Here is a 26,278-nt window from a genome sequence, read left to right as displayed (position 1 = left end):
ATTTTTATGTATATTGTATTTGAATAAATGTTATATATTTGTTTATGACATCCAGCTCTTTTAGCGCTGTTTTATATCCTTTTTGAACGTGAGGTAAATTCAATTTATCAATCTTAACAATCTTTGCTGGATTACTGTCTGAATAATAAACTTTTGATACATTACAGATCTGCATACAGTGTGGTGAAGCGGTAATTTTTTATAGCCATGATAAGTGCCTGGGATTAATGCAGCAGCAAGGATTTGCCAGTCTCAGCTACTATAATTTCAGTACTGACCCTGGGAACTCCCTGCTGCTGGTATGTAACATATATGTTCACTCCATCCACTAGTGTATTGAGTTTGCCCATGGCCGCAACTAGGGAGGCTCAGGGGGCATACGCCCCGGGTGCAGAATCTTAGAGGGCACAGAGATGGGTACTCTGCCTCCCCTCCTTCCTCTAAGCCCTAAGGGGCTACCTTCTGCCAGGTCCACGGACCCTCACTGCATGTACCCACTCCCCAGCACCCCCAATGTGGACTCCACAGCAACTAGAACGCTAACGAATGGGGCAGGGGGCTGTGACCATGGACTCTCTAGCTGCCCCTTTCATTTCCCAAGTGCTAGTCCATGGCCGCCTCACACACTCCTGTGCCTGTTTAAGTGATGTTTGCCCCCAGGCCTGTCCCCAGTGTCTCCCCCTTCCCGCAGCTCCACCAGAGGAGGACAGACCCTAAGGGTCTACCTGCTGCCAGGTCCCAGACAGAACTCTCACTGCAGGTCCCCTCACCTCAGTACCACCAATGTGGACTCCTGTTAAACTACCCCTGGCAACTAGAACACTTATGAATGGGTCGGGAATGGCTGTTCACACACTCCTGTGCCTGTGTAAACTATGTCTGCCCCCGGCCCTGTTCCTCAGTGCCTTCCCCTTCCTGTACGACAACTCCACCAGAGGAGGACAGGGCAAGAGGAAGCTGCAGCAGCCGATAATTAGTCTGGGCACTGAGGTGAGGTCTCTACTGGCATGCAGGGCTTTGTAGTCTTACAGCAGTTGGCCAGTCGGAGTCATCCCCCCATGTGTGTGATATAGTGATTGCATGGCTTATATCAGGTATAAGAACACCAGTCAGTCCTAGGGACTCTTCTCTGCAGTGTCCCCCCCCCCCCCCCCCCCGTAAGTTGGTACTCCACCTAGGTCCTAACTGGCTTGCTGAGATTTGTAGTCCTACAGCAGTTGGCCAGTCAGAGTCCCGAACAATACTGTATCTGAGGTGCATGGTAGTTTTCTTGTGTTCCTATCCATTTTCCTAGGTAACGTGTGCTGGATGCACCCTGACGGTGCTGATTGTCACTTTGCCAACTGTTTAGTACTGTGGTCTTTACACAGTTCCAAAGAGAGTCTGTGTGTGCACGCGCGCGCACATGGGGGGCGCCACATTACTGCCTTGCCCCGGGTGCCAAAACTCCTAGTTTCGGCCCTGGCTTGCCTATATACCGTATGTTTGCAGCACCTACCAGTGCACTGCTTGGTTTAGGTCTGACTATTGTTACAATCTGTGGTTGCCATTGCTGTAACTCCACCTATAATTAGATTAGGTGTTGCATTGGGCATGCCTTCTAAAACACTGGTTTGGGTAACAATCTGCTAATCCCACCTACTTTTGTATTGTCCCACCTACACAAGATCACTTAGAATTATTTCCAAGACAACATTAATTTGTCAACCTGCCCCCTGCTGTATTTTAAAATATTTTATTTGGCAGTCACAAATCACTAAAATTCTGATGTTATATTTTGATATAAAATAATAGTAAAGTGCCTGCAGAATACAGTATGCTACAACTGTAGTATTATTATTTTTCATAGACACAGCAATATAAGTGTATGTAACCTATACTAGACATGACCTACTTATAGCAGACTGCTGTTATTATTGCTTTCTGCTGATAAAATATCACAACCACGATCCATCAATTCTACTTTATAGGCATAGGCATGTCTCATAATATATCTTAGAAAAGTACACTGTACAATACATTGCCTCTTTTGAACAACTGAATATAGTGCAGAGTTCCTGGCTTAGTCACAAGAGAATACGTAGGCTGAAGTCTCAGGGGACATAGCTGAATGGAAGTTAATAGAGTTGTCTTGTAGCATTAAGATGTTGATGACTGCGCTGTTAGGCTGTTGAGATGTGGGAAATGAAAATCCTAAAAGGACAATTAAAACATTTAACAACAGAAGAAACACTAATGATTACACTACCTACATTTATTGTCCAACCATTTCTACATATTATGGGGGTCATTCCGAGTTGATCGTAGCTGTGCTAAGTTTAGCACAGCTACGATCCTTAACTCAGACATGCCGCGGGACGCCCAGCACACGGCTAGTCCGCCCCGCATGTCAGTGCCACCCCCCCGCACAAATACAAAAGCGCCTTTGTATTTGAGGAGTAACTCCCGGCCAGCGCAGCTCATGCGTTGGCCGGACCGTTCGGGGGTCGGGCCGCGGCGGCTGCGTGACGTGTCACACAGACACTGCGGCCAGCGGGAGCGACGACTAACTCCCGGCCAGCCGCAGGAGCTGCGCTGGCTGGGAGTTACTCCTCAAATACAAAGGCATCGCCTCTGTGCAGTGCTTTTGTATTTGTGCACTGTGGCGCCGGCGCATGCGCAGTTCCAACCCGATCGCACGACTGCGAAGAAGTGCAGTGTGCGATCAGGTCAGAATGACCCCCAATGATATAGATATATAGATTGTAAGCTTGCAAGCGGGGCCTTCCTACCTCTATGACTTTCTGTTATTACCCAGTTTTGTTGTTCCAATTGTAAAGTGCAACAGAATATGCTGCGCTCATTGGCGTTTCTATAATGGGTGCAATGGGCGCGGTGCACACGGGCCCCTGGGTCCTGGGGGGGGCCCACACCGCACCATTGCACCCATTTTAACACTTACCTTTATGGAGTCCAGCACCGGGACATGCAATCGCGGTGGAAATCGCCACCAAAATTGCCGCCGCGCATGCGGGCGCCATGTTTCCGGAGACCTGTGCATGCGCAGTAGATTCCGGCACAATGCCGGAGCCTACAGTGCCGTAAATAAAAAATAATAACTAGCTCAACATACACCATACACCTTGATTTGGCAAGTGGCCCTAGATTTCCACCAGGACACATAGGTTGGAAAAGCAAGATGATCACTTTGTGGAGCACAGAGTCATAAGCATTTAAACTTAGTGCAACTTGTGACTGAAGGGTTACAGCAGAGGGATCCGGTCTCTAGGTCGACAGAAACTAGGTAGACACTATCTAGGTCGACCACTATTGGTCGACAGTAACTAGGTCGACAGGGTTTCTAGGTCGACAGGGTCTCTAGGTCGACATTTTCTAGGTTGACAGGTCAAAAGGTCGACATGAGTTTTTCACACTTTTTTTGAACCTTTTCATACTTAATGATCCACGTGGACTACGATTGGAACAGTAATCTATGCCGAGCGAAGCGAGGCACCCTGCCCGAAGCATGGTGAGTGAAGCGAGCCATGCGAGGGGACACGGTACACTAATTGGGGTTCCCGGTCACTCTACGAAGAAAACGACACCCAGAAAACTAATGTCGACCTTTTCACCTGTCGACAGACCATGTTGACCTAAAGACCCTGTCGACCTAGTTACTGTCGACCAATAGCGGTCGACCTAGACACTGTCAACCTAGTTACTATCTACCTTCCATACCACACCCTACAGCAGGACAGTAGCAAGATGTGCTTATTTAGACAAGGTTCAGAAACAGTTTATGGATGGCTAAGCTAAGCGACCCAAGTGGCCGACAAAAACAGCTGGCCCATCTAGGAGTGGCACTGCAGTGTCAGACAGGATGGCAGATTTAAAAAATAGTCCCCAAACAGCACATGATGCAAAGATAAAAAGAGGTGCAATGAGGTAGCTGTGTGACTAAGCTAAGTGACCCAAGTGGCCAACACAAACACCTGGCCCATCTAGGAGTGGCACTGCAGTGTCAGACAGGATGGCAGATTTAAAAAATAGTCCCCAAACAGCACATGATGCAAAGAAAAAAAGAGGTGCAATGAGGTAGCTGTGTATCTAAGCTAAGCGACCCAAGTGGCCGACACAAACACCTGGCCCATCTAGGAGTGCCACTGCAGTGTCAGACAGGATGGCAGATTTAAAAAATAGTCCCCAAACAGCACATGATGCAAAGAAAAAAAGAGGTGCAATGAGGTAGCTGTGTGACTAAGCTAAGCGACCCAAGTGGCCGACACAAACACCTGGCCCATCTAGGAGTGGCACTGCAGTGTCAGACAGGATGGCAGATTTAAAAAATAGTCCCAAAACAGCACATTATGCAAAGAAAAAAAGAGGTGCACCAAGGTCGCTGGATGGCTAATCTAAGCGACCCAAGTGGCCGACACAAACACCTGGCCCATCTAAGAGTGCCACTGCAGTATCAGACAGGATGGCAGATTTATAAAATAGTCTCCAAACAGCACATGATGCAAAGAAAAAAAGAGGTGCAATGAGGTAGCTGTGTATCTAAGCTAAGCGACCCAAGTGGCCGACACAAACACCTGGCCCATCTAGGAGTGGCACTGCAGTGTCAGACAGGATGGCAGATTTAAAAAATAGTCCCCAAACAGCACATGATGCAAAGAAAAAAAGAGGTGCAATGAGGTAGCTGTGTGACTAAGCTAAGCGACCCAAGTGGCCGACACAAACACCTGGCTCATCTAGGAGTGGCACTGCAGTGTCAGACAGGATGGCAGATTTAAAAAATAGTCCCAAAACAGCACATTATGCAAAGAAAAAAAGAGGTGCACCAAGGTCGCTGGATGGCTAAGCTAAGCGACCCAAGTTGCCGACACAAACACCTGGCCCATCTAGGAGTGGCACTGCAGTTTTCTAGCGAGAGGATGAGTGCTTCCATCCTCATGTGAATCTGAACCACTAGCCGTGAACATAGGCCAGGGCCTCAGCCGTTCCTTGCCACTCCGTGTCGTAAATGGCATATTGGCAAGTTTACGCTTTTCATCAGACGCTTTTAATTTTGATTTTTGGGTCATTTTACTGAACTTTTGTAGTATACTTGACGACACAGAGGTAGAGCAGTGGACTACTGTACTGTACTGCTATATACTGGTGGTCAGCAAAATTCTGCACTGTCCTCCTACTATATACTGCGCACAACTAAAATGCAGCACAGGTATGGATGCATAGTATACTTGACAACACAGAGGTAGAGCAGTGGACTACTGTACCGTACTGCTATATATATAAACTGGTGGTCAGCAAAATTCAGCACTGTCCTCCTATATACTGCGCATAACTAAAATGCAGCACAGGTATGGATGCATAGTATACTTGACGACACAGAGGTAGAGCAGTGGGCTACTGTACCGTACTGCTATATATATATATATATATATATATATATATATACTGGTGGTCAGCAAAATTCTGCACTGTCCTCCTATTATATACTGCGCACAACTAAAATGCAGCAAAGGTATGGATGCATAGTATACTTGACGAATCAGAGGTAGAGCAATGGACTACTGTACCGTACTGCTATATATATATATATATATATATATACTGGTGGTCAGCAAAATTCTGCACTGTCCTCCTACTATATACTGTGCACAACTAAAATGAAGCACAGGTATGGATGGATAGTATACTTGACGACACAGAGGTAGAGCAGTGGACTACTGTACCGTACTGCTATATATATACTGGTGGTCAGCAAAATTCTGCACTGTCCTCCTACTATATACTGCACAAAACTAAAATGCAGCACAGGTATGGATGCATGATATACTTGACGACACAGAGGTATAGCAGTGGACTACTGTACCGTACTGTTATATATATATATATATACTGGTGGTAAGCAAAATTCTGCACTGTCCCCCTACTATATACTGCGCACAACTAAAATGCAGCAAAGGTATGGATGCATAGTATACTTGACGACACAGAGGTAGAGCAATGGACTACTGTACCGTACTGCTATATATATATATATATATATATATATACTGGTGGTCAGCAAAATTCTGCACTGTCCTCCTACTATATACTGCGCACAACTAAAATGCAGCACAGGTATGGATGCATAGTATACTTGACAACACAGAGGTAGAGCAGTGGACTACTGTACCGTACTGCTATATATATAAACTGGTGGTCAGCAAAATTCAGCACTGTCCTCCTATATACTGCGCATAACTAAAATGCAGCACAGGTATGGATGCATAGTATACTTGACGACACAGAGGTAGAGCAGTGGACTACTGTACCGTACTACTATATATATATACTGGTGGTCAGCAAAATTCTGCACTGTCCTCCTACTATATACTGCGCACAACTAAAATGCAGCAAAGGTATGGATGCATAGTATACTTGACGACACAGAGGTAGAGCAATGGACTACTGTACCGTACTGCTATATATATATATATATATATATATATATAATGGTGGTCAGCAAAATTCTGCACTGTCCTCCTACTATATACTGCGCACAACTAAAATGCAGCACAGGTATGGATGGATAGTATACTTGACGACACAGAGGTAGAGCAGTGGACTACTGTACCGTACTGCTATATATATACTGGTGGTCAGCAAAATTCTGCACTGTCCTCCTACTATATACTGCACAAAACTAAAATGCAGCACAGGTATGGATGCATAGTATACTTGACGACACAGAGGTATAGCAGTGGACTACTGTACCGTACTGTTATATATATATATATACTGGTGGTAAGCAAAATTCTGCACTGTCCCCCTACTATATACTGCGCACAACTAAAATGCAGCAAAGGTATGGATGCATAGTATACTTGAGGACACAGAGGTAGAGCAGTGGACTACTGTACCGTACTGCTATATATATATATATACTGGTGGTCAGCAAAATTCTCCACTATCCACCTACTATATACTGCGCACAACTAAAATGCAGCACAGGTATGGATGCATAGTATACTTGATGAAACAGAGGTAGAGCAGTGGACTACTGTACCGTACTGCCATATATATACTGGTGGTCAGCAAAATTCTGCACTGTTCTCCTACTATATACTGCACAAAACTAAATGCAGCACAGGTATGGATGCATAGTATATTTGACGACACAGAGGTAGAGCAGTGGACTACTGTACCGTACTGCTATATATATATATACTGGTGGTCAGCAAAATTCTGCACAGTCCTCCTATTATATACTGCGCACAACTAAAATGCAGCACAGGTATGGATGCATAGTATACTTGACGACACAGAGGTAGAGCACTGGACTACTGTACCGTTCTGCTATATATATATACTGGTGGTCAGCAAAATTATCCACTGTCCTCCTACTATATACTGCGCACAACTAAAATGCAGCACAGGTATGGATGCATAGTATACTTGATGACACAGAGGTAGAGCAGTGGACTACTGTACCGTACTGCTATATATATACTGGTGGTCAGCAAAATTCTGCACTGTCCTCCTACTATATACTGCGCACAACTAAAATGCAGCACAGGTATGGATGCATAGTATACTTGATGACACAGAGGTAGAGCAGTGAACTACTGTACCGTACTGCTATATATATACTGGTGGTCAGCAAAATTCTGCACTGTCCTCCTACTATATACTGCGCACAACTAAAATGCAGCAAAGGTATGGATGCATAGTATACTTGACGACACAGAGGTAGAGCAGTGGACTACTGTACCGTACTGCTATATATATATACTGGTGGTCAGCAAAATTCTGCACTGTCCTCCTACTATATACTGCGCACAACTAAAATGCAGCACAGGTAAGGATGCATAGTATACTTGATGACACAGAGGTAGAGCAGTGGACTACTGTACTGTACTGCTATATATATACTGGTGGTTTGCAAAATTCTGCACTGTCCTCCTACTATATACTGCGCACAACAAAAATGCAGCACAGGTATGGATGCATAGTATACTTGACGACACAGAGGTAGAGCAGTGGACTACTGTACCGTACTGCTATATATATATACTGGTGGTCAGCAAAATTCTGCACTGTCCTCCTACTATATACTGCACACAACTAAAATGCAGCACAGGTATGGATGCATAGTATACTTGACGACACAGAGGTAGAGCAGTGGACTACTGTACCATACTGCTATATATATACTGGTGGTCACAGCAAAATTCTGCACTGTCCTCCTACTATATACTACAATGCAGCCCAGATATGGAGCATTTTTCACGCAGAGAACGTAGATATTTTCAGTACACTGCGCACAGATATTTGCAAGCACACTGAGCACAGATATTTGCAGCACACTGAACACAGAAACTGAGAGAACGCAGCCACGTTCTCTCGCTATCATCTCCAATGCACGATTGAAAATGGCGGTGACGCGCGGCTCCTTATATAAAATACGAATCTCGCGAGAATCCAACAGCGGGATGATGACGTTCGGGCTCGCTCGGGTTAACCGAGCAAGGCGGGAAGATCCGAGGCTGCTTCGGAACCGTGTAAATGGGTGAAATTCGGGGGGGTTCGGATCCCGAGGAACCGAACCCGCTCATCACTAATGTAAATATGCCTGTATCATGTGGATCCTTTGGACAACTATAGGCTGTTGCAAGTGTGCATGATTGATGTTGATATCATGTAAGTGTATGTATAGGGGATGTCCATCTACAATGATAATTAAAGAGATGTAAAATTGAAGGCTCTGGTTTGAAATTTGTTGCATGATGTATTAAAATGTATAAAAAATATCCACAAGTACTATACAAAAATATGCACTGCTTTTATTGCTGCATGGCAAATATATGTAATATTATGAGTGAATAAACGTAGCCGTTCTTGACATGTCAAAACAAGGACAAAATACAACATTATGCAATCTGTCTATGTAAAATGTTGGAAGGCTATTGAAACAATAAGAATTTTCATACAAACAGGACATACAGTGACTCCTGTGAGCAGGGCAGTTTCAAGACAATAAGCTCCAAGTGTTAACAGTCAAAGTGCAGAAATATACTGTATTGCTGTTTTGTGAAACGGCGTAAACGTCTTTTATTAGCAATCCCTGTGTATTCATCTTTTCTTACCAATATGATTTCTCTGCAACAGGGAACCTCTGAACAGACTGATCCTCCCTTCACAGGCAGTGTCTTGTCAGTGTTCACTATTCATATAGGAGATCACATGGTCCATTTGCCGGCTGTTTATGTAGGAATATAGCCAATGCCATCATTATGGAACAGAAGTTCACCAAATAATACATTAATAACCAAAGTTTTGGGGAATGGCAAAATGTGAGTTTCCCCTGATCAAACAATTGGAGCCATTTGTATCAATAATATGGTTTCTTTAGAATTTGTGTTATTCTGAAGATTACTGTCCCCAGCATTTCTTTTAATCCTACCAGTGGTCCTACCCATTGGCATCAGAAAAGGGGTGCGGGGGGTGAGGCCCACACCCAGGTGTCACCATCGGAGGGGTGACACCAATATGCCGGTTTCTCCACAGCGACAGAAGCCAGGTGCTGCAATGTAACATTCTTCTGAGCACCCGGCTCCTTTGATTGCAAAGGAGCCGATATGGCATACAGGCCAGTCTCCAGGGGAAGCCAGCATTTCCGTAAATGCTGGGTCCACCTTCCGGAGTGATGAAATCGGGGGGCTTTCCACAAAGAAAATGCCCTTCCTATGTAGGCACACCCACTGTAGGGATTACTTACACTGTAGGGATTACCTCTGTGATAGGCCACACCACCATTTCAGTCGCGCGGGGTGTGCCGCACTGGTGGTGTCACCAGTACCAGTGACACCTCTGGTCCTACCTGTGTGTCTCCAGCACCTACCTGTGTCTCTCAAGTACCATCCCTCTGTGTCTCTATGGTGCCACCCCCCTGCATCTCTCCAGCACCCTCTAGCAACTGAATTATTTTCTTTCTGTCTTCAAATAAATTATCACATTGTGGATAAACTAATTTCTTGAGCCCACAACTCCAACTCCGTGGTGTGATGTCATGGCATCATTGGTCAGGGAGCGTGGTTGGGGCGTGGACAGCACAAAGTGCAGGGCAGCCCTGTTATAGCACTGCATCAGTATGAAGGAAACAGAGATTATGTGCTCTTTTTAATAAAAAGTGTAAAAATAGTTTTACATTTACAGCGGCATATCTCCAAACTATTTTCAGCATATTTAAATCAAAGTTCATGCTGGGATAAACCTTGTGATAAAGGTCTGTCTCAGCATAGTTTCTGGAGATCAGCTTCGCTACTCTCTGAGTAGCTGCTATCTCTGGTTCTTTGGTTCTTGGCCGTCTGTCAGCGACATCAACCTCTCTCCCAATCCCAGCACACTCGGGGATCCTGGAGCAGTACTCTGCTGTATGCTGGGCAGCTACTGCCCAGTAAAGCTAGACTGGACAGGGACGCACAACGGGGAAAACAACAAGCAGGAAGTCCATCTGATGGGACCCAGCTAAAGACTGCTAAAAACTTTACTACTTAAATGCTTACATCTCCACTGAGATCTCTATGGACAGTGTTCAGATCCCAAAAGCGGAGCATTACAAGGACATCCATAATCATTGACTCTCACATGAACCTTACTGCTAACTAAGGACACTTAGCAGTTATACTTTTTACTACAATATACTCTCATTATATACAGTATATATAGTTTTATTTACTCCTACATTTTACATATTTAGATATACAGTATATATATATATATATATATATATATATATATATACTCCTCCAAGAATCACGGCACTGGAGACAATTTGTATAGAAGCAAATAACCAAGATCTTGTTAGGTACTGAGGACGGAGCTGAAGCTCCGAAACGTGCGTTTACCCTAATACAAGTTATTTGCTTCTATACAAATTGTCTCCAGTGCCGTTATTCTTGGAGGAGTGCATGTGATTTTACACTGTTGCATGGAGACTTGTTGCTGTTGCAGAGTTGGAGTGCCGGCTGCTATGGATTTTATATATATATATATATATATATATATATATGGTCACGTTAGACTCATTTCACGTGAGTGCCGCACACATGACTAATCGTGTATATATATATACATATATATATATATATATATATATATATATATATACATACAGTTGTGCTCATAAGTTTACATACCCTAGCAGAATTTGTGATTTTCTGGCCATTTGTCAGAGAATATGAATAATAACTCAGAAACTTTTCTTTCACTCATGGTTAGTGCTTGGGTGAAGCCATTTATTGTCAAACAACTGTGTTTACTCTTTTTAAATCATAATGACAACAGAAACTACCCAAATGACCCTGATCAAATGTTTAAATACCCTGGAGATTTTGGCCTGATAACATGCACACAAGTTGACACAAATGGGTTTGAATGGCTACTATAGGTAACCATCCTCACCTGTGATCTGTTTGCTTGTAATCAGTGTGTGTGTATAAAAGGTCAGTGAGTTTCTGCACTCCTGAAAGACCCTTGCATCTTTCATCCAGTGCTGCACTGACGTGTCTGGATTCTGAGTCATGGGGAAAGCAAAAGAATTGTCAAAGGATCTGCGGGAAAAGGTAATTGAACTGTATAAAACAGGAAAGGAATATAAAACGATATCCAAGCAATTGAGAATGCCAATCAACAGTGTTCAAACTCTAATTAAGAAGTGGAAAATGAGGGATTCTGTGGAAACCAAATCACGGTCAGGTAGACCAACAAAAATTTCAGCCACAACTGCCAGGAAAATTGTTCGGGATGCAAAGAAAAATCCACAAAAAACTTCAGCTGAAATACAGGACTCTGAAAAAAAGTGGTGTGGTTGTTTCAAGATGCACAATAAGGAGGCATTTGAAGAAAAATGGGCTGCATGGTCGAGTCACCAGGAGAAAGCCATTACTACGCAAATGCCACAAAGCATCCCACTTACAATACTCCAAACAGCACAGAGACAAGCCTCAAAACTTCTGGAACAAAGTCATTTGGAGTGATGAGACCAAAATTGAACTTTTTGGCCACAACCATAAACGTTACATTTGGAGAGGAGTAAACAACGCCTATGATGAAAGGTACACGATTCCTACTGTGAAACACGGAGGTGGATTGCTGATGTTTTGGGGATGTGTGAGCTACAAAGGCACTGGAAACTTGGTCAAAAATGATGACAAGATGAATGCAGCATGATATCAGAAAATACTGGAGGAAAATTTGCACTCATCAGCCCGGAAGCTGCGCATGGGACGTACTTGGACGTTCCAACATGACAATGATCCAAAACACAAGGCCAAGTCGACCTGTCATTGGCTACAGCAGAATAAAGAAGTAATGTGCACCAGAAATTTTTCGGGTTTTGTGTTTTGGTTTTGGATTCGGGTCCGCGGCCGTGTTTTGGATTCGGACGCGTTTTGGCAAAACCTCCCTGAAAATTTTTTGTCGGATTCGGGTGTGTTTTGGATTCGGGTGTTTTTTTACAAAAAAACCTTAAAAACAGCTTAAATCATAGAATTTGGGGGTCATTTTGATCCCATAGTATTATTAACCTCAATAACCATAATTTACACTCATTTTCAGTCTATTCTGAACACCTCACACCTCACAATATTATTTTTAGTCCTAAAATTTGCACTGAGGTCGCTGGATGGCTAAGCTAAGCGACACAAGTGGCCGACACAAACACCTGGCCCATCTAGGAGTGGCACTGCAGTGTCAGGCAGGATGGCACTTCAAAAAAATTGTCCCCAAACAGCACATGATGCAAAGAAAAAAAGAGGTGCACCAAGGTCGCTGTGTGACTAAGCTAAGCGACACAAGTGGCCGACACAAACACCTGGCCCATCTAGGAGTGGCACTGCAGTGTCAGACAGGATGGTACTTCAAAAAAATTGTCCCCAAACAGCACATGATGCAAAGAAAAATGAAAGAAAAAAGAGGTGCAAGATGGAATTGTCCTTGGGCCCTCCCACCCACCCTTATGTTGTATAAACAGGACATGCACACTTTAACGAACCCATCATTTCAGCGACAGGGTCTGCCACACAACTGTGACTGAAATGACTGTTTGGTTTGGGCCCCCACCAAAAAAGAAGCAATCAATCTCTCCTTGCACAAACTGGCTCTACAGAGGCAAGATGTCCACCTCATCATCATCCTCCGATTCCTCACCCCTTTCACTGTGTACATCCCCCTCATCACAGATTATTAATTCGTCCCCACTGGAATCCACCATCTCAGATCCCTGTGTACTTTATGGAGGCAATTGCTGCTGGTGAATGTCTCCACGGAGGAATTGATTATAATTCATTTTGATGAACATCATCTTCTCCACATTTTCTGGAAGTAACCTCGTACGCCGATTGCTGACAAGGTGAGCGGCTGCACTAAACACTCTTTCGGAGTACACACTGGAGGGGGGGCAACTTAGGTAAAATAAAGCCAGTTTGTGCAAGGGCCTTCAAATTGCCTCTTTTTCCTGCCAGTATACGTACGGACTGTCTGACGTGCCTACTTGGATGCGGTCACTCATATAATCCTCCACCATTCTTTCAATGGTGACAGAATCATATGCAGTGACAGTAGACGACATGTCAGTAATCGTTGGCAGGTCCTTCAGTCCGGACCAGATGTCAGCACTCGCTCCAGACTGCCCTGCATCAACCCAGCGGGTGGGCTCGGAATTCTTAGCCTTTTCCTCGCACCCCCAGTTGCGGGAGAATGTGAAGGAGGAGCTGTTGACGGGTCACGTTCCGCTTGACTTGACCATTTTCTCACCACAGGTCTTTGCACCTCTACAGACTTGTGTCTGCCGGAAAGAGAGATACAACGTAGGTTTTAAATCTAGGATCGATCACAGTGGCCAAAATGTAGTGCTCTGATTTCAACAGATTGACCACCCGTGAATCCTGGTTAAGCGAATTAAGGGCTCCATCCACAAGTCCCACATGCCTAGCGGAATCGCTCTGTTTTAGCTCCTCCTTCAATGTCTCCAGCTTCTTCTGCAAAAGCCTGATGAGGGGAATGATCTGACTCAGGCTGGCAGTGTCTGAACTGACTTCACGTGTGGCAAGTTCAAAGGGTTGTAGAACCTTGCACAACGTTGAAATCATTCTCCACTGCGCTCGAGTCAGGTGCATTCCCCCTCCTTTGACTATATCGTGTGCAGATGTATAGGCTTGAATGGCCTTTTGCTGCTCCTCCATCCTCTGAAGCATATAGAGGGTTGAATTCCACCTCGTTACCACCTCTTGCTTCAGATGATGGCAGGGCAGGTTCAGGAATGTTTGGTGGTGCTCCAGTCTTCTGTATGCAGTGCCTGAATGCCGAAAGTGGCCCGCAATTCTTCGGGCCACCGACAGCATCTCTTGCACGCCCCTGTCGTTTTTTAAATAATTCTGCACCACCAAATTCAATGTATGTGCAAAACATGGGACGTGCTGGAATTTGCCCAGATGTAATGCACGCACAATATTGCTGGCGTTGTACGATGTCACAAATCCCCAGGAGAGTCCAATTGGGGTAAGCCATTCTGCGATGATGTTCCTCAATTTCCGTAAGAGGTTGTCAGCTGTGTGCCTCTTATGGAAAGCGGTGATACAAAGCGTAGCCTGCCTAGGAACAAGTTGGCGTTTGCGAGATGCTGCTACTGGTGCCGCCGCTGCTGTTCTTGCTGCGGGAGGCAATACATCTACCCAGTGAGCTGTCACAGTCATATAGTCCTGAGTCTGCCCTGCTCCACTTGTCCACATGTCCATGGTTAAGTGGACATTGGGTACAACTGCATTTTTTAGGACACTGGTGACTCTTTTTCTGAGGTCTGTGTACATTTTCGGTATCGCCTGCCTAGAGAAATGGAACCTAGATGGTATTTGGTACCTGGGACACAGTACCTCAATCAAGTCTCTAGTTGCCTCTGAATTAACGGTGGATACCGGAACCACGTTTCTCAACACCCAGGCTGACAAGACCTGAGTTATCCGCTTTGTAGCAGGATGACTGCTGTGATATTTCATCTTCCTCGCAAAGGACTGTTGGACAGTCAATTGCTTACTGGAAGTAGTACAAGTGGTCTTCCGACTTCCCCTCTGGGATGACGATCGACTCCCAGCAGCAACAACAGCAGCGCCAGCAGCAGTAGGCGTTACACTCAAGGATGCATCGGAGGAATCCCAGGCAGGAGAGGACTCGTCAGACTTGCCAGTGACATGGCCTGCAGGACTATTGGCTTTGCTGTGTAAGGTGGAAATTGACACTGAGGGAGTTGGTGGTGTGGTTTGCAGGAGCTTGGTTACAAGAGGAAGGGATTTAGTGGTCAGTGGACTGCTTCCGCTGTCATCCAAAGTTTTTGAACTTGTCACTGACTTCTGATGAATGCGGTCCAGGTGACGTATAAGGGAGGATGTTCCTAGGTGGTTAACGTCCTTACCCCTATTTATTACAGCTTGACAAAGGCAACACACGGCTTGACACCTGTTGTCCGCATTTGTGTTGAAATAATTCCACACCAAAGAGGTGATTTTTTTTGTATTTTGACCAGGCATGTCAATGGCCATATTCGTCCCACGGACAACAGGTGTCTCCCCGGGTGCCTGACTTAAACAAACCACCTCACCATCAGAATCCTCCTTGTCAATTACCTCCCCAGCGCCAGCAACACCCATATCCTCATCCTGGTGTACTTCAACAGTGACATCTTCAATTTGACTATCAGGAACAGGACTGCGGGTGCTCCTTCCAGCACTTGCAGGGGGCATGCAAATGGTGGAAGGCGCAAGCTCTTCCCGTCCAGTGTTGGGAAGGTCAGGCATCGCAACCGACACAATTGGACTCTCCTTGGGGATTTGTGATTTAGAAGAACGCACAATTCTTTGCTGTGCTTTTGCCAGCTTAAGTCTTTTAATTTTTCTAGCGAGAGGATGAGTGCTTCCATCCTCATGTGAATCTGAACCACTAGCCATGAACATAGGCCTGGGCCTCTGCCGTTCCTTGCCACTCCGTGTCGTAAATGGCATATTGGCAAGTTTACGCTTCTCATCAGACGCTTTCAATTTAGATTTTTGGGTCATTTTACTGAACTTTTGTTTTTTGGATTTTGCATGCTCTCTACTATGACATTGGGCATCGGCCTTGGTAGACGACGTTGATGGCATTTCATCGTCTCGGCCATGACTAGTGGCAGCAGCTTCAGCACGAGGTGGAAGTGGATCTTGATCACAGATATGCAGTGTTTTTCAGGCAGACAACGTATACTGGTGGTCACTGGTCAGCAAAACTCTGCACTGTACTCCTCCTATATAATACAGCTGCTCCCCAGTCCCCACAATTAAGCAGTGTGAGCACAGATATATGCAGCACACTGAGCACAGATATGGAGTGTTTTTCAGGCAGACAACGTATACTGGTGGTCACTGGTCAGCAAAACTGTGCACTGTACTCCTCCAATATAATACAGCTGCTCCCCAGTCCCCACAATTAAGCAATAAGCAGTAGCACAAATATTATTAATAAATGGAGAGGACGCCAGCCACGTCCTCTCCCTAACATTTCCAATGCACGAGTGAAAATGGCGGCGATGCGCGGCTGCTTATATAGAAACCAAGGTACTGAAGGGTCACTTAGAAAGGAAACCTTCTATACATCTGCAGTGGATGCTCAGTACCTGTGCATGTATAGAAGGTTTCCTTTCTAAGTGACCATTCAGTACCTTGGTTTCCGAATTTTTGTACAAGTTATCTCACCACAAGGCCACACTGATTGTTCATCTGAAAGCCTCGGTGTTATATTGAAGTTTCCATCATGCATGTATGAACAAGTTTTGTCGCATTATACTGTTTGTATAAACTACTGTACTTCTCAGCTGCTTGAGAGATACCCCTGATGAAGTCTTTTGTATAAGACGAAACGCGTTGGGTTGTCTGTGTTGTGAAGCTATCTCCGAACCAAATATAAGGAGAAGGAGGAGATTGTTGTGATCCTTCAACATTTGTATTCAGCGCTAAGAGTCATACATCTTAAAGCAGGCATTCCCAACCACGGTCCTCAAGGCACACCAACAGTGCAGGTTTCAGTAATATCCAGGCTGCAGCACAGACGGTTAAATCAAAATAACTGAGCTACTAATTAAGTCACCTGTGCTGAAGCCTGGAAATCACTAAAACCTGCACTGTTGGTGTGCCTTGAGGACCGTGGTTGGGAATGCCTGTCTTAAAGTGTGGAATAATATATCTCCTCTGTATTAATTTGAATATGTTTTTAATAAATGTTTTATGATGGAACATATTATATTTTTAAAAAGTATTAACCAATTAGGGGTTGTAATAGTGGGTGTTGATGCGACCCCCTGGCGCCAATTCTTCTATTGTTGTATATTCCTTATTTCCAGTCCCTTCTAACAGGGGACTTAGTTGAATCAGGCTGCCTATACCAAATAGTTTACGTACGTATTTATTCAGGGTGACAGGTTTTACAAATTAGCGCAAAGGGAGAGTATTTGTTTGATGTATATATATATATATGATTTAGCTACATCAGCGATGCATTCGCATACTGATGATTTTCGTACGAGTGTGCACGTGCAGTAGTGTCTGATCTGCGCATGCGCAGGCCCGGTAATGCATTCTCATCGCATTGTTTAAAAAAATGGCGTACTGGATGGCCTTGCCCTGTGCTGGGTGGCCCCCAGCATGCGAGTGATAGCAATTGCAGATTTGCTAAATTATAACGCCGGTGGTGAGGCGTGGTCTGGACAAGGTAGGCATTTCCAGACCATTGTGGGGGTAGGCCGCGGTGGCTGCGTGACATCACATGTAGCCGCTGCGACCCAGGACGCTGCTGGAGAGTGTAGCGAGAGGATGTGTCTCCTCAGTGTCTGTACGGGAAAGTGTTGCGCATGTACCCCTGAACTTATATGGCAGTGTTGCGCGTGGAGTGGCAACCTGTTCTTATGTGTCATTCCAGTGCTGTGTTGTGCTGCATCAGTCCAGTGGTGGTGTCCTGTGCTGCCATAAATCTAGTGCTGCTGCCGTATAAGTCCAGTGCAGTGGTGCTGTGTTATGCTGCAACAGTCCAGTGGTGGTGTCCTGTGCTGCCATAAGTCCAGTGGTGGTGTCCTGTGCTGCCATAAATCCAGTACTGTGGCCATATAAGTCTAGGGGTATTGCCGTATAAGTACAGGGGTACTGCTGTATAAGTCCAGTTGTACTGCCATATAAGTCAAGTCCAGTGGTGCAGCCATATAAGTTCAGAGGTACTGCCTTATAAGTCATGGGGTACTGCCGTATAAGTCCAGTAGTACTGCCGTATAAGTCTAGTCCAGTGGCGCAGCTGTATAAATTATGGGGTACTGCCGTATAAGTTCAGGGGTACTGCTGTATAAATCCAGTTCAGTGGTGCAGCCATATAAGTTCAGGGGTACTGCCGTATAAGTCTAGTGGTACTGCCGTATAAGTCCAGTCCAGTGGTGCAGCCATATAAGTACAGGGTTACTGCCGTATAAGTACAGTGGTACTGACATATAAGTCCAGTCCAGTGGTGCAGCCGTATAAATTCAGGGGTACTGCCATATAAATCCAGTCGTTCTGCCGTATAAGTCCAGTCCAGTGGTGCAGCCATATAAGTTCAGGGGTACTGCCGTATAAGTCCAGTGGACTTGCCGTATAAGTCCAGTCCAGTGGTGCAGCCGTATAAGTTCAGGTGTACTGCCGTATAAGTACAGTGGTACTGCCATTTAAGTCCAGTCCAGTGGTGCAGCCATATAAATTCAGGGGTACTGCTGTATAAGTTCAGGGGTACTGCCATATAAATCCAGTGGTTCTGCCGTATAAGTCCATTCCAGTGGTGCAGCCATAAAAGTTCAGGGGTACTGTCGTATAAGTCCAGTGGTACTGCCGTATAAGTCCAGTCCAGTGGTGCAGCCATATAAGTTCAGGGGTACTGCCGTATAAGTCCAGTGTTACTGCCGTATAAGTCCAGTAAAGTGGTGCAGCCATATAATTTCAGTGGTACTGCCCTTTAAGTCCTGTGGAACTACTGTATAAGTTTAGTCCAGTGGTGCAGCCATATAAGTTCAGGGGTACTGCCATATAAGTTCAGGGGTACTGCCGTATAAGTCCAGTGGTACTGCCGTATAAGTCCAGTCAAGTGGTGCAGCCATATAAGTTCACGGGTACTGCCGTATAAGTCCAGTGTTACTCCCGTATAAGTCCAGTCCAGTGGTGCAGCCTTATAAGTTCAGGGGTACTGCCGTATAAGTCCAGTGGTACTGCCGTATAAGTCCAGTCAAGTGGTGCAGCCGTATAAGTTCAGGGGTACTGCCGTATAAGTCCAGTGATACTGCCATATAAGTCCAGTCAAGTGGTGCAGCCGTATAAGTTCAGTGGTACTACCGTATAAGTCCAGTGGTACTGCTGTATAAGTCCAGTAAAGTGGTGCAGCTGTGTAAGTTCAGGGGTACTGCCGTATAAGTCCAGTGTTACTCCCGTATAAGTCCAGTCCAGTGGTGCAGCCTTATAAGTTCAGGGGTACTGCCGTATAAGTCCAGTGGTACTGCCGTATAAGTCCAGTCAAGTGGTGCAGCCGTATAAGTTCAGGGGTACTGCCGTATAAGTCCAGTGGTACTGCCATATAAGTCCAGTCAAGTGGTGCAGCCGTATAAGTTCAGTGGTACTACCGTATAAGTCCAGTGGTACTGCTGTATAAGTCCAGTAAAGTGGTGCAGCTGTGTAAGTTCAGGGGTACTGCCGTATAAGTCCAATGGTACTGCCGTATAAGTTATGGGGTACTGCTGTATAAGTCCAGTGGTACTGCCGTATGAGTCCAGTCCAGTGGTGCAGTCATATAAGTTCAGGGGTACTGCCGTATAAGTCCAGTGGTACTGCTGTATACTGTAAGTCCAGTCAAGTGGTGCAGCCGCATAAGTTCAAGTGTACTGCCGTATAAGTCCAGTGGTACTGCCGTATAAGTCCAGTAGTGCAGCCATATAAGTTCAGGGGTACTGCCGTATAAGTCAAGTGGTACTGCCGTATAAGTCCAGTAAAGTGGTGCAGCCATATAAGTTCAGGGGTACTGCCATATAAGTCCAGTGGTACTGCCGTATAAGTCCAGTCCAGTGGTGCAGCCATATAAGTTCAGGTGTACTGCCATATAAGTTATGGGGTGCTGCTGTATAAGTTCACGGGTACTGCCGTATAAGTCTAGTGGTACTGCCGTATAAGTCCAATCCAGTGGTACAGTCATATAAGTCCACTGGTACTGACGTATAAGTCCAGTCAAGTGGTGCAGCCGTATAAGTTCAGGGGTACTGCCATATAGTTCAGGGGTACTGCGTATAAGTTCAGTGGTGCTGCCGTGTAAGTCAAGTCCAGTGTTACAGCTCTGTAAGTTCAGGGGTACTGCCATATAAGTTATGGGGTACTGCGTATAAGTTCAGTGGTGCTGACATGTAAGTCCAGTACAGTGGTACAGCCGTGTAAGTTCAGGGGTACTGCCGTATAAGTCTAGGTGTACTGCCGTATAAGTCCAGAGGTACTGCCGTATAAGTCCAGTCCACTGGTGCAGCTGCATAAGTTCAGGGGTATTGCCATATAAGTCCACCAATATTGTGCGTGTATAACATCTGGGCTAATTGTAGCACGTCCCATGTTTTGCACATACAATTAATTTGGTAGTGCAGAATTTTTGGAAAAATGACAGGCACGTGCAGGAGATGCCGTCGGTGGCCCGAAAAATTGTGGGCCACTTTCGACAGTCAGCCACTGCGTGACACTCCTAGATGGGCCAGGTGTTTGTGCCGCACACTTGTGTCGCTTAGCAAAGTCATCCAGGTACCTCATTACACCTCTTTTTCTTCTTTGCATGATGTGCTGTTTGGGGACTAGTTTTTAAAAGTGCCATCCTGTCTGCCACTGCAGTGCTACTCCTAGATGGGCCACGTGTTTGTGCCGCACACTTGTCTCACTTAGCTTTGCCATCCAGCTACCTCATGCACCTCTTTTTCTTGTTTGCACGATGTGCTGTTTGGGGCATATTTTTTAAATCTGTCATCCTGTCTGACACTGCAGTGCCACTCCTAGATGGGCCAGGTGTTTGTGCCGCACACGTGTGTTGCTTAGCTTAGCCATCCAGCTACCTCATTGCACATCTTTTTCTTCTTTGTATGATGTGCTGTCTGGGACCTATTTTTCAAATCTGCCATCCTGTATGACACTGCAGTGCCACTCCTAGATGGGCCAGGTGTTTGTGCCGCACACTTGAGTAGCTTAGCAAAGTCATCCAGCTACCTCACTGCACTTCTTTTTCTTCTTTGCATGATGAGCTGTTTGTTGCGTTGTTTCACGAGAATGCCGCAACCGCCTGCCACGCCTCCCGTTTTCGTCACTGAGAGGGCATCTTCAGCGCTCTGTGAGCTGCTGGCCATGCCCCCAATCCCTCTGTCTCCTGTGAATGCCTGCACTATTCAACCGGCTTTCATTGCACATGACAGAAGCTTGACAGACCATAATTCTCATATTCATTAATTCCTTTACATTCAATTTCCACTACTAAAAAAACTCCTTTGAAAAGTGTCTAGTGCCTCGGAGTCATACCCTGTGTTGTTATCACATTACTCTCTGTGCATTAGTGACGGCAAAGCTTTCTTTTCAAAGGAGTAAAGGTCATTGCTAGTGACAGTCACCCAACCCAATATAGGGGCTCCAGCTTCTTTTACTTTAGTTGCACCTGCAACTTTATTTTAATGCTAGCAAAAGTCCTTCCCTTGGTGTACGAAGGTGTGTTTGATTGCATACCTCCCAACATTAATCAATCAGTCAGGACTCCTCTGCATGTCGGAAAAGGGGGAAGGCCTTGAGAAAAGGGCCGTGGCTTTGTGTATGCTGCGATCGTGAGCCATGCTACATTTCCGTCACTATGGGGGCATGCCCAGCGATCTGTGAGCTGTTAGCCATGCACCCCTCTCTCACATGCGCACAGCATCTATTCACAGCTGCTTTGTTAAGCAGAGCAGCAAGGGAGAAAGGGGCTACCAACTGCCCCACCCACTGCGGGACACTGCAGTCTGCAGCTAGGACAGCAGGACAGTCCAAGAAAAACGGGACTGGCCCACCAAAATGGGGACAGTTGGGATGTATATACAGTATTGTGCATAGCCTGGCACTTTGTGCATTGTTTATTCATCAGAGTTTGGCCTCCAATTAAGAATCTGAGTTCACAACCAGTTATACATCACGCCCGCACCACTCCTATAACATGCCCATCAGACAGAGCATCTCTGTGCGTCTGAATAGCAACTCCACAGTCACTGCCCAATACATTTCCAATGAATTGCTGAGGTTCTGCGTCTCAACCACAGCTGCGACTCATTCGCTGTGTGACTAGCTACTGTACATTGATGCATGCGCAGCTGAAAAACATTGACCGCTTATGTCAATATCGGCATTGCATAAGACCACCCGTTCTGGGGTCCATAACATGTGGGTTCCCTAGAAACCAGTTTTTCCATTAGACTCCACACATCAGACTTATAGGCCCTACACACATGCCGATTTTTTGAAAGATATGAACGATCTCGTTCATAAATGAACGAGAACTCGTTCATATCTTTCAGTGTGGAGGCTCCAGCAATGAACGATGCGCGGCCCCGCGCTCGTTCATCGCTGGTCCCCCGTCGGCTGTGCATGCAGGCCAATATGGACGATCTCGTCCATATTTGCCTGCACGTCTATGGAGCCGGGTGACGGGGGGAGTGAAGAAACTTCACTCCCCCCGTCACTGCCCCCCCGCCGCCGGGTCGCCCGTCGGCCGTCTCGGCCGTCGGGCACCTCGGCGGCACATCGCCATATGTGTAGGGCCCATTACCCTTGCCAGACAATAGCAGCATAGTTGGTACAAATCTATGATAATTTGTTAGACTCCAGCAACTTCAGAATACAACAATTGAAATACTGGTTTCCGACATGTTACAGCTCTGGAGTTATTCTAGTTTATATACAAACACATCACTGTGCCAATGGATGATCTGACAAATATTTCATCTAGGTACTGACATCCTAGTATAACACTTCTTAAAATAATACTTCTTCTGTAGGAGGGATGCTTGGTTCTTATGTTTTTGGGTAAGGTTTTATACATAATTTGGAGTACCTGCCAAATCTATTGTAACACATTTAAAAATGACTTCCAGCATTAGCTTTCTCCTTTCCAATCATTAAGAATTATGGGTCAGATTCAGAGTTGGACGCTAAATGCACAGCAGCTGCATCTTTGGGTGCAGGTGCTGTGCGATAATATGTAAAAGCAGCAGGAGGCGTCTGTAGTAGAAAGATGCCCACTGCAGACTTTAGTCATCCACTGCTGTGTCTGAGGACACAGCATAGGAACATCTGTATGAACATTGGTTATCTGGATACTCAGGATGGTTGTGTAATTCACACTTCTGGGGCCTGTTAAGCTGCATCCAAGGATGCAGCCACTGGCCTCGGCATGTCCAGAAATTGGGCCCCCCATTTTCTGTAATCATGGCCATTCCTGCCCCCTCCCTGCCCCAAAAGAGCAGCAGCATTTCATTCATGCTGTGGCGTTGGGGGAACTGTGACCATCATGACTTAGGGGGCACTGCGAGCATTGTGGCTGAGGGGGCACTGCAACCATCGTGGCTTAGGGGGCACTATGACATTCGTGGCTTAGGGGGCACTGCGACTATCGTGGTTTAGGGGGCACTGTGACCATCATGGCTTAGGGGGCACTGTGACCATGGTTGTGGACATAAATCTGCACAAGCGCAGTACAGAACCCGTGCATGCCCAGTTGGCTAACATCAGATTTGCGTACATCTCTGAATTAGGCCCTAGGTACATTTTTCCATTCTGCTTGATGGACCTTTCGGGACATCAGAGAAAAAGTCACAGTATTATCACCTCCCAAGATTAGACCATGTCTCCTGAAAAGTACCTAGGCCCAGCCTGGTTCTCTACTGCCCCGCACAGGCTGCTGCAGAGACATTGGGGACAGGGTCAGGTGACAAACATCCTAGTTCCAGCCCTGTTAATGGTAATAACAATGAAGGGGCATCAGGCCATTAGGTTATACTTCCCAACTGTCCCTGAAACTGAGATGAAACTACTGAATGATACTGTGACTGTCCCATAAAGTCAGGATTGTCCCATCTAAAACAGCGCGGTTGGGAGGTGTGATCTGTACCCTTCATATTTCAATGTTGGTGTGGCACAAATCATTCTATAATCTCTCCCCTGACTTAAGTTTCTCTACTGCTCCCATTTTATGCCAGTATTTATAGCACTTAATATTTATTTGTTTTAGTGCTCTGGAGCTGCCAGGTTTTATAACACAGCAGCCACAATCTGGTGCCTCAGCAGACCCTTCACTCTGTCTTGGGACCGCCCTGATCTTAATTGCTGGTGACAAGGACAGGCAGTGTGACCACATGGGATGCATTCAAAGCAGGGACCTCAGGGCAGGTGTCAGAGTTACACTCCACAAGCACAGACACCCAAACAGACAAACATACAGATCGAAACAAAAACAGAAAAAATTGCATTGACATTCTCTAGCTTTATGCCCTTGGCTTCCCGATTTAGTTTAAAATGTATGCAACTCTGCTGCTGACTGTGTTATGTGTGTTTCCTACTTGTCATTGGTATACGTGCTTGCATATAATTTTACTGACTCCAGTTACAGTATCTGATATCATTTGCTAACTAAAACAATGTTTATAAGATTAAACATACAATACAAATAACATCAGAATCGTACAACAGAAAAAACATAATTGGCACTGCATTATATAATTGAGTTTAATATATAAATTCAAATTGAAGGAATCTGTTGACAGAGTGTTGCGGTGTCAGATAGGGATGTTAGTCCACACAACGGCACTTAACCAAGATGATTAGTTTATTCAGATAATAGAGATAACAGCTTGTAGGATATAGAAGATGTTCTGCTGCAGCAGGAATTCACAGAATACATGTGAAGAAGTACAGCGGTAACACAGCATCTCAGTACCCACAGGATGCTTATGCGGGGTAGACAAGGTAACACACTGAGGAGAGCAGAAGCTGCACGTCAGTGCAGTTGTGTCTCTCACAGGAAGAACTCTCTCAGACGCACCGTCTAAGTACCTCCACTTGCACTGAGCTGACACTAGGAGGGAAAACACTAGAGCAGCAAGCTGCCTCTAGTGCTGGGAACAGAGTCAGACCACAGAGTAATCCATTGTCTAACATCCCCCGTCGCTCAAGGTTGTCTCTGGTTACATACATTTGCATAACACTTTATCAAAACATTTCTCAATAAAGTTTTCCAGTAACCGAAAACATATTAATAAAGCATAGTAAGCAAACAGTAAAACAAATCAACATTTCTAAAAAGTATTCCAGTCCACATTTTGTCATGAACATGTTTAGCAAGTGTGATGACAGTCCCTTTGTCAACATATCAGCAGCATTGCTCTCACTTGCTATGTAATCCACATTGACAGACTTGTTTTCCACTAACTCACGAATAAACTGATGTTTAATGGCAATGTGTTTGGACCGTCCATAATGCTTGGTGCTGGAAGACAAATCAATTTCTCCCTTGTTATCACACACAATGTTTATAGTCTCACTGTGGTACAGAAGGCTAAGCTCACGTAAAGTCTCCTTCATCCATAAAGCTTTTTTTGCAGTTTCTGTAAGTGCCATGTACTCCGCCTCAGTGGTGGATAGGGCAACAGTGGGTTGCTTTCTGCTCGCCCAGCTGACGGCTGCGCCTGCCAAAACAAACAAGTATCCCATGTAGAAACGACGGTCATCCTCATCTGATCCCCAAATGACATCACAGAAAACTTCCTAATTCATACCTTTTGACTTTGTAAACACCAACTTTCATGTACCTTTCAGGTATCTCAAGATTCTTTTGAATGCAACCCAGTATTGCCTCCCAGGGTTATTTGCAAACTGGCTTGCCCAGCTTACTGCATGTGTGATGTCAGGGCGAGCCCCAATACTTGCATACATTAAGCTACCAACAGCATTTTGATAAGGAATCTCTCTCATTTCCTCTATCTCCTCCTGGCTGGCTGGTGACGTGGCCTTTACCATCTTTATGCTTTTGTCAATAGGAGTGCTCACTGGTTTTGCTTCAAACATTACATACTTGCAAAGTATTGCTTCAATATATGTCTGTTGATCAATGGTAACAGTCCCATCTTTCAGGTTTTGTAAAATTCTCATGCCTAACAAATGATTTGCAGGTCCCAAATCCTTTAGCT

General features: G+C 45.3%; 1 protein-coding gene across 1 annotated transcript in view; it reads right to left on the bottom strand.

The window, feature by feature from the left end:
* The window catches only part of LOC134991325 (uncharacterized), a 297,555-nt gene extending 271,846 nt beyond the window's left edge, over window positions 1-25,709 (bottom strand). Inside the window, exons 1-2 of the mRNA XM_063950738.1 lie at window positions 25,481-25,709; window positions 2,081-2,193 (exon numbers count right to left, since the gene is read on the bottom strand). Coding sequence (XP_063806808.1) covers window positions 2,081-2,193; window positions 25,481-25,709 — 342 coding nt within the window. The remainder of the gene's footprint in view (window positions 1-2,080; window positions 2,194-25,480) is intronic.
* Between the last annotated feature and the right edge of the window lie 569 nt (window positions 25,710-26,278).

The sequence above is a fragment of the Pseudophryne corroboree genome, chromosome 2, assembly GCF_028390025.1.
Source record: "Pseudophryne corroboree isolate aPseCor3 chromosome 2, aPseCor3.hap2, whole genome shotgun sequence".
In the NCBI taxonomy this organism is placed as follows: domain Eukaryota; kingdom Metazoa; phylum Chordata; class Amphibia; order Anura; family Myobatrachidae; genus Pseudophryne; species Pseudophryne corroboree.
This window is presented reverse-complemented; position numbering and strand designations above follow the sequence as displayed.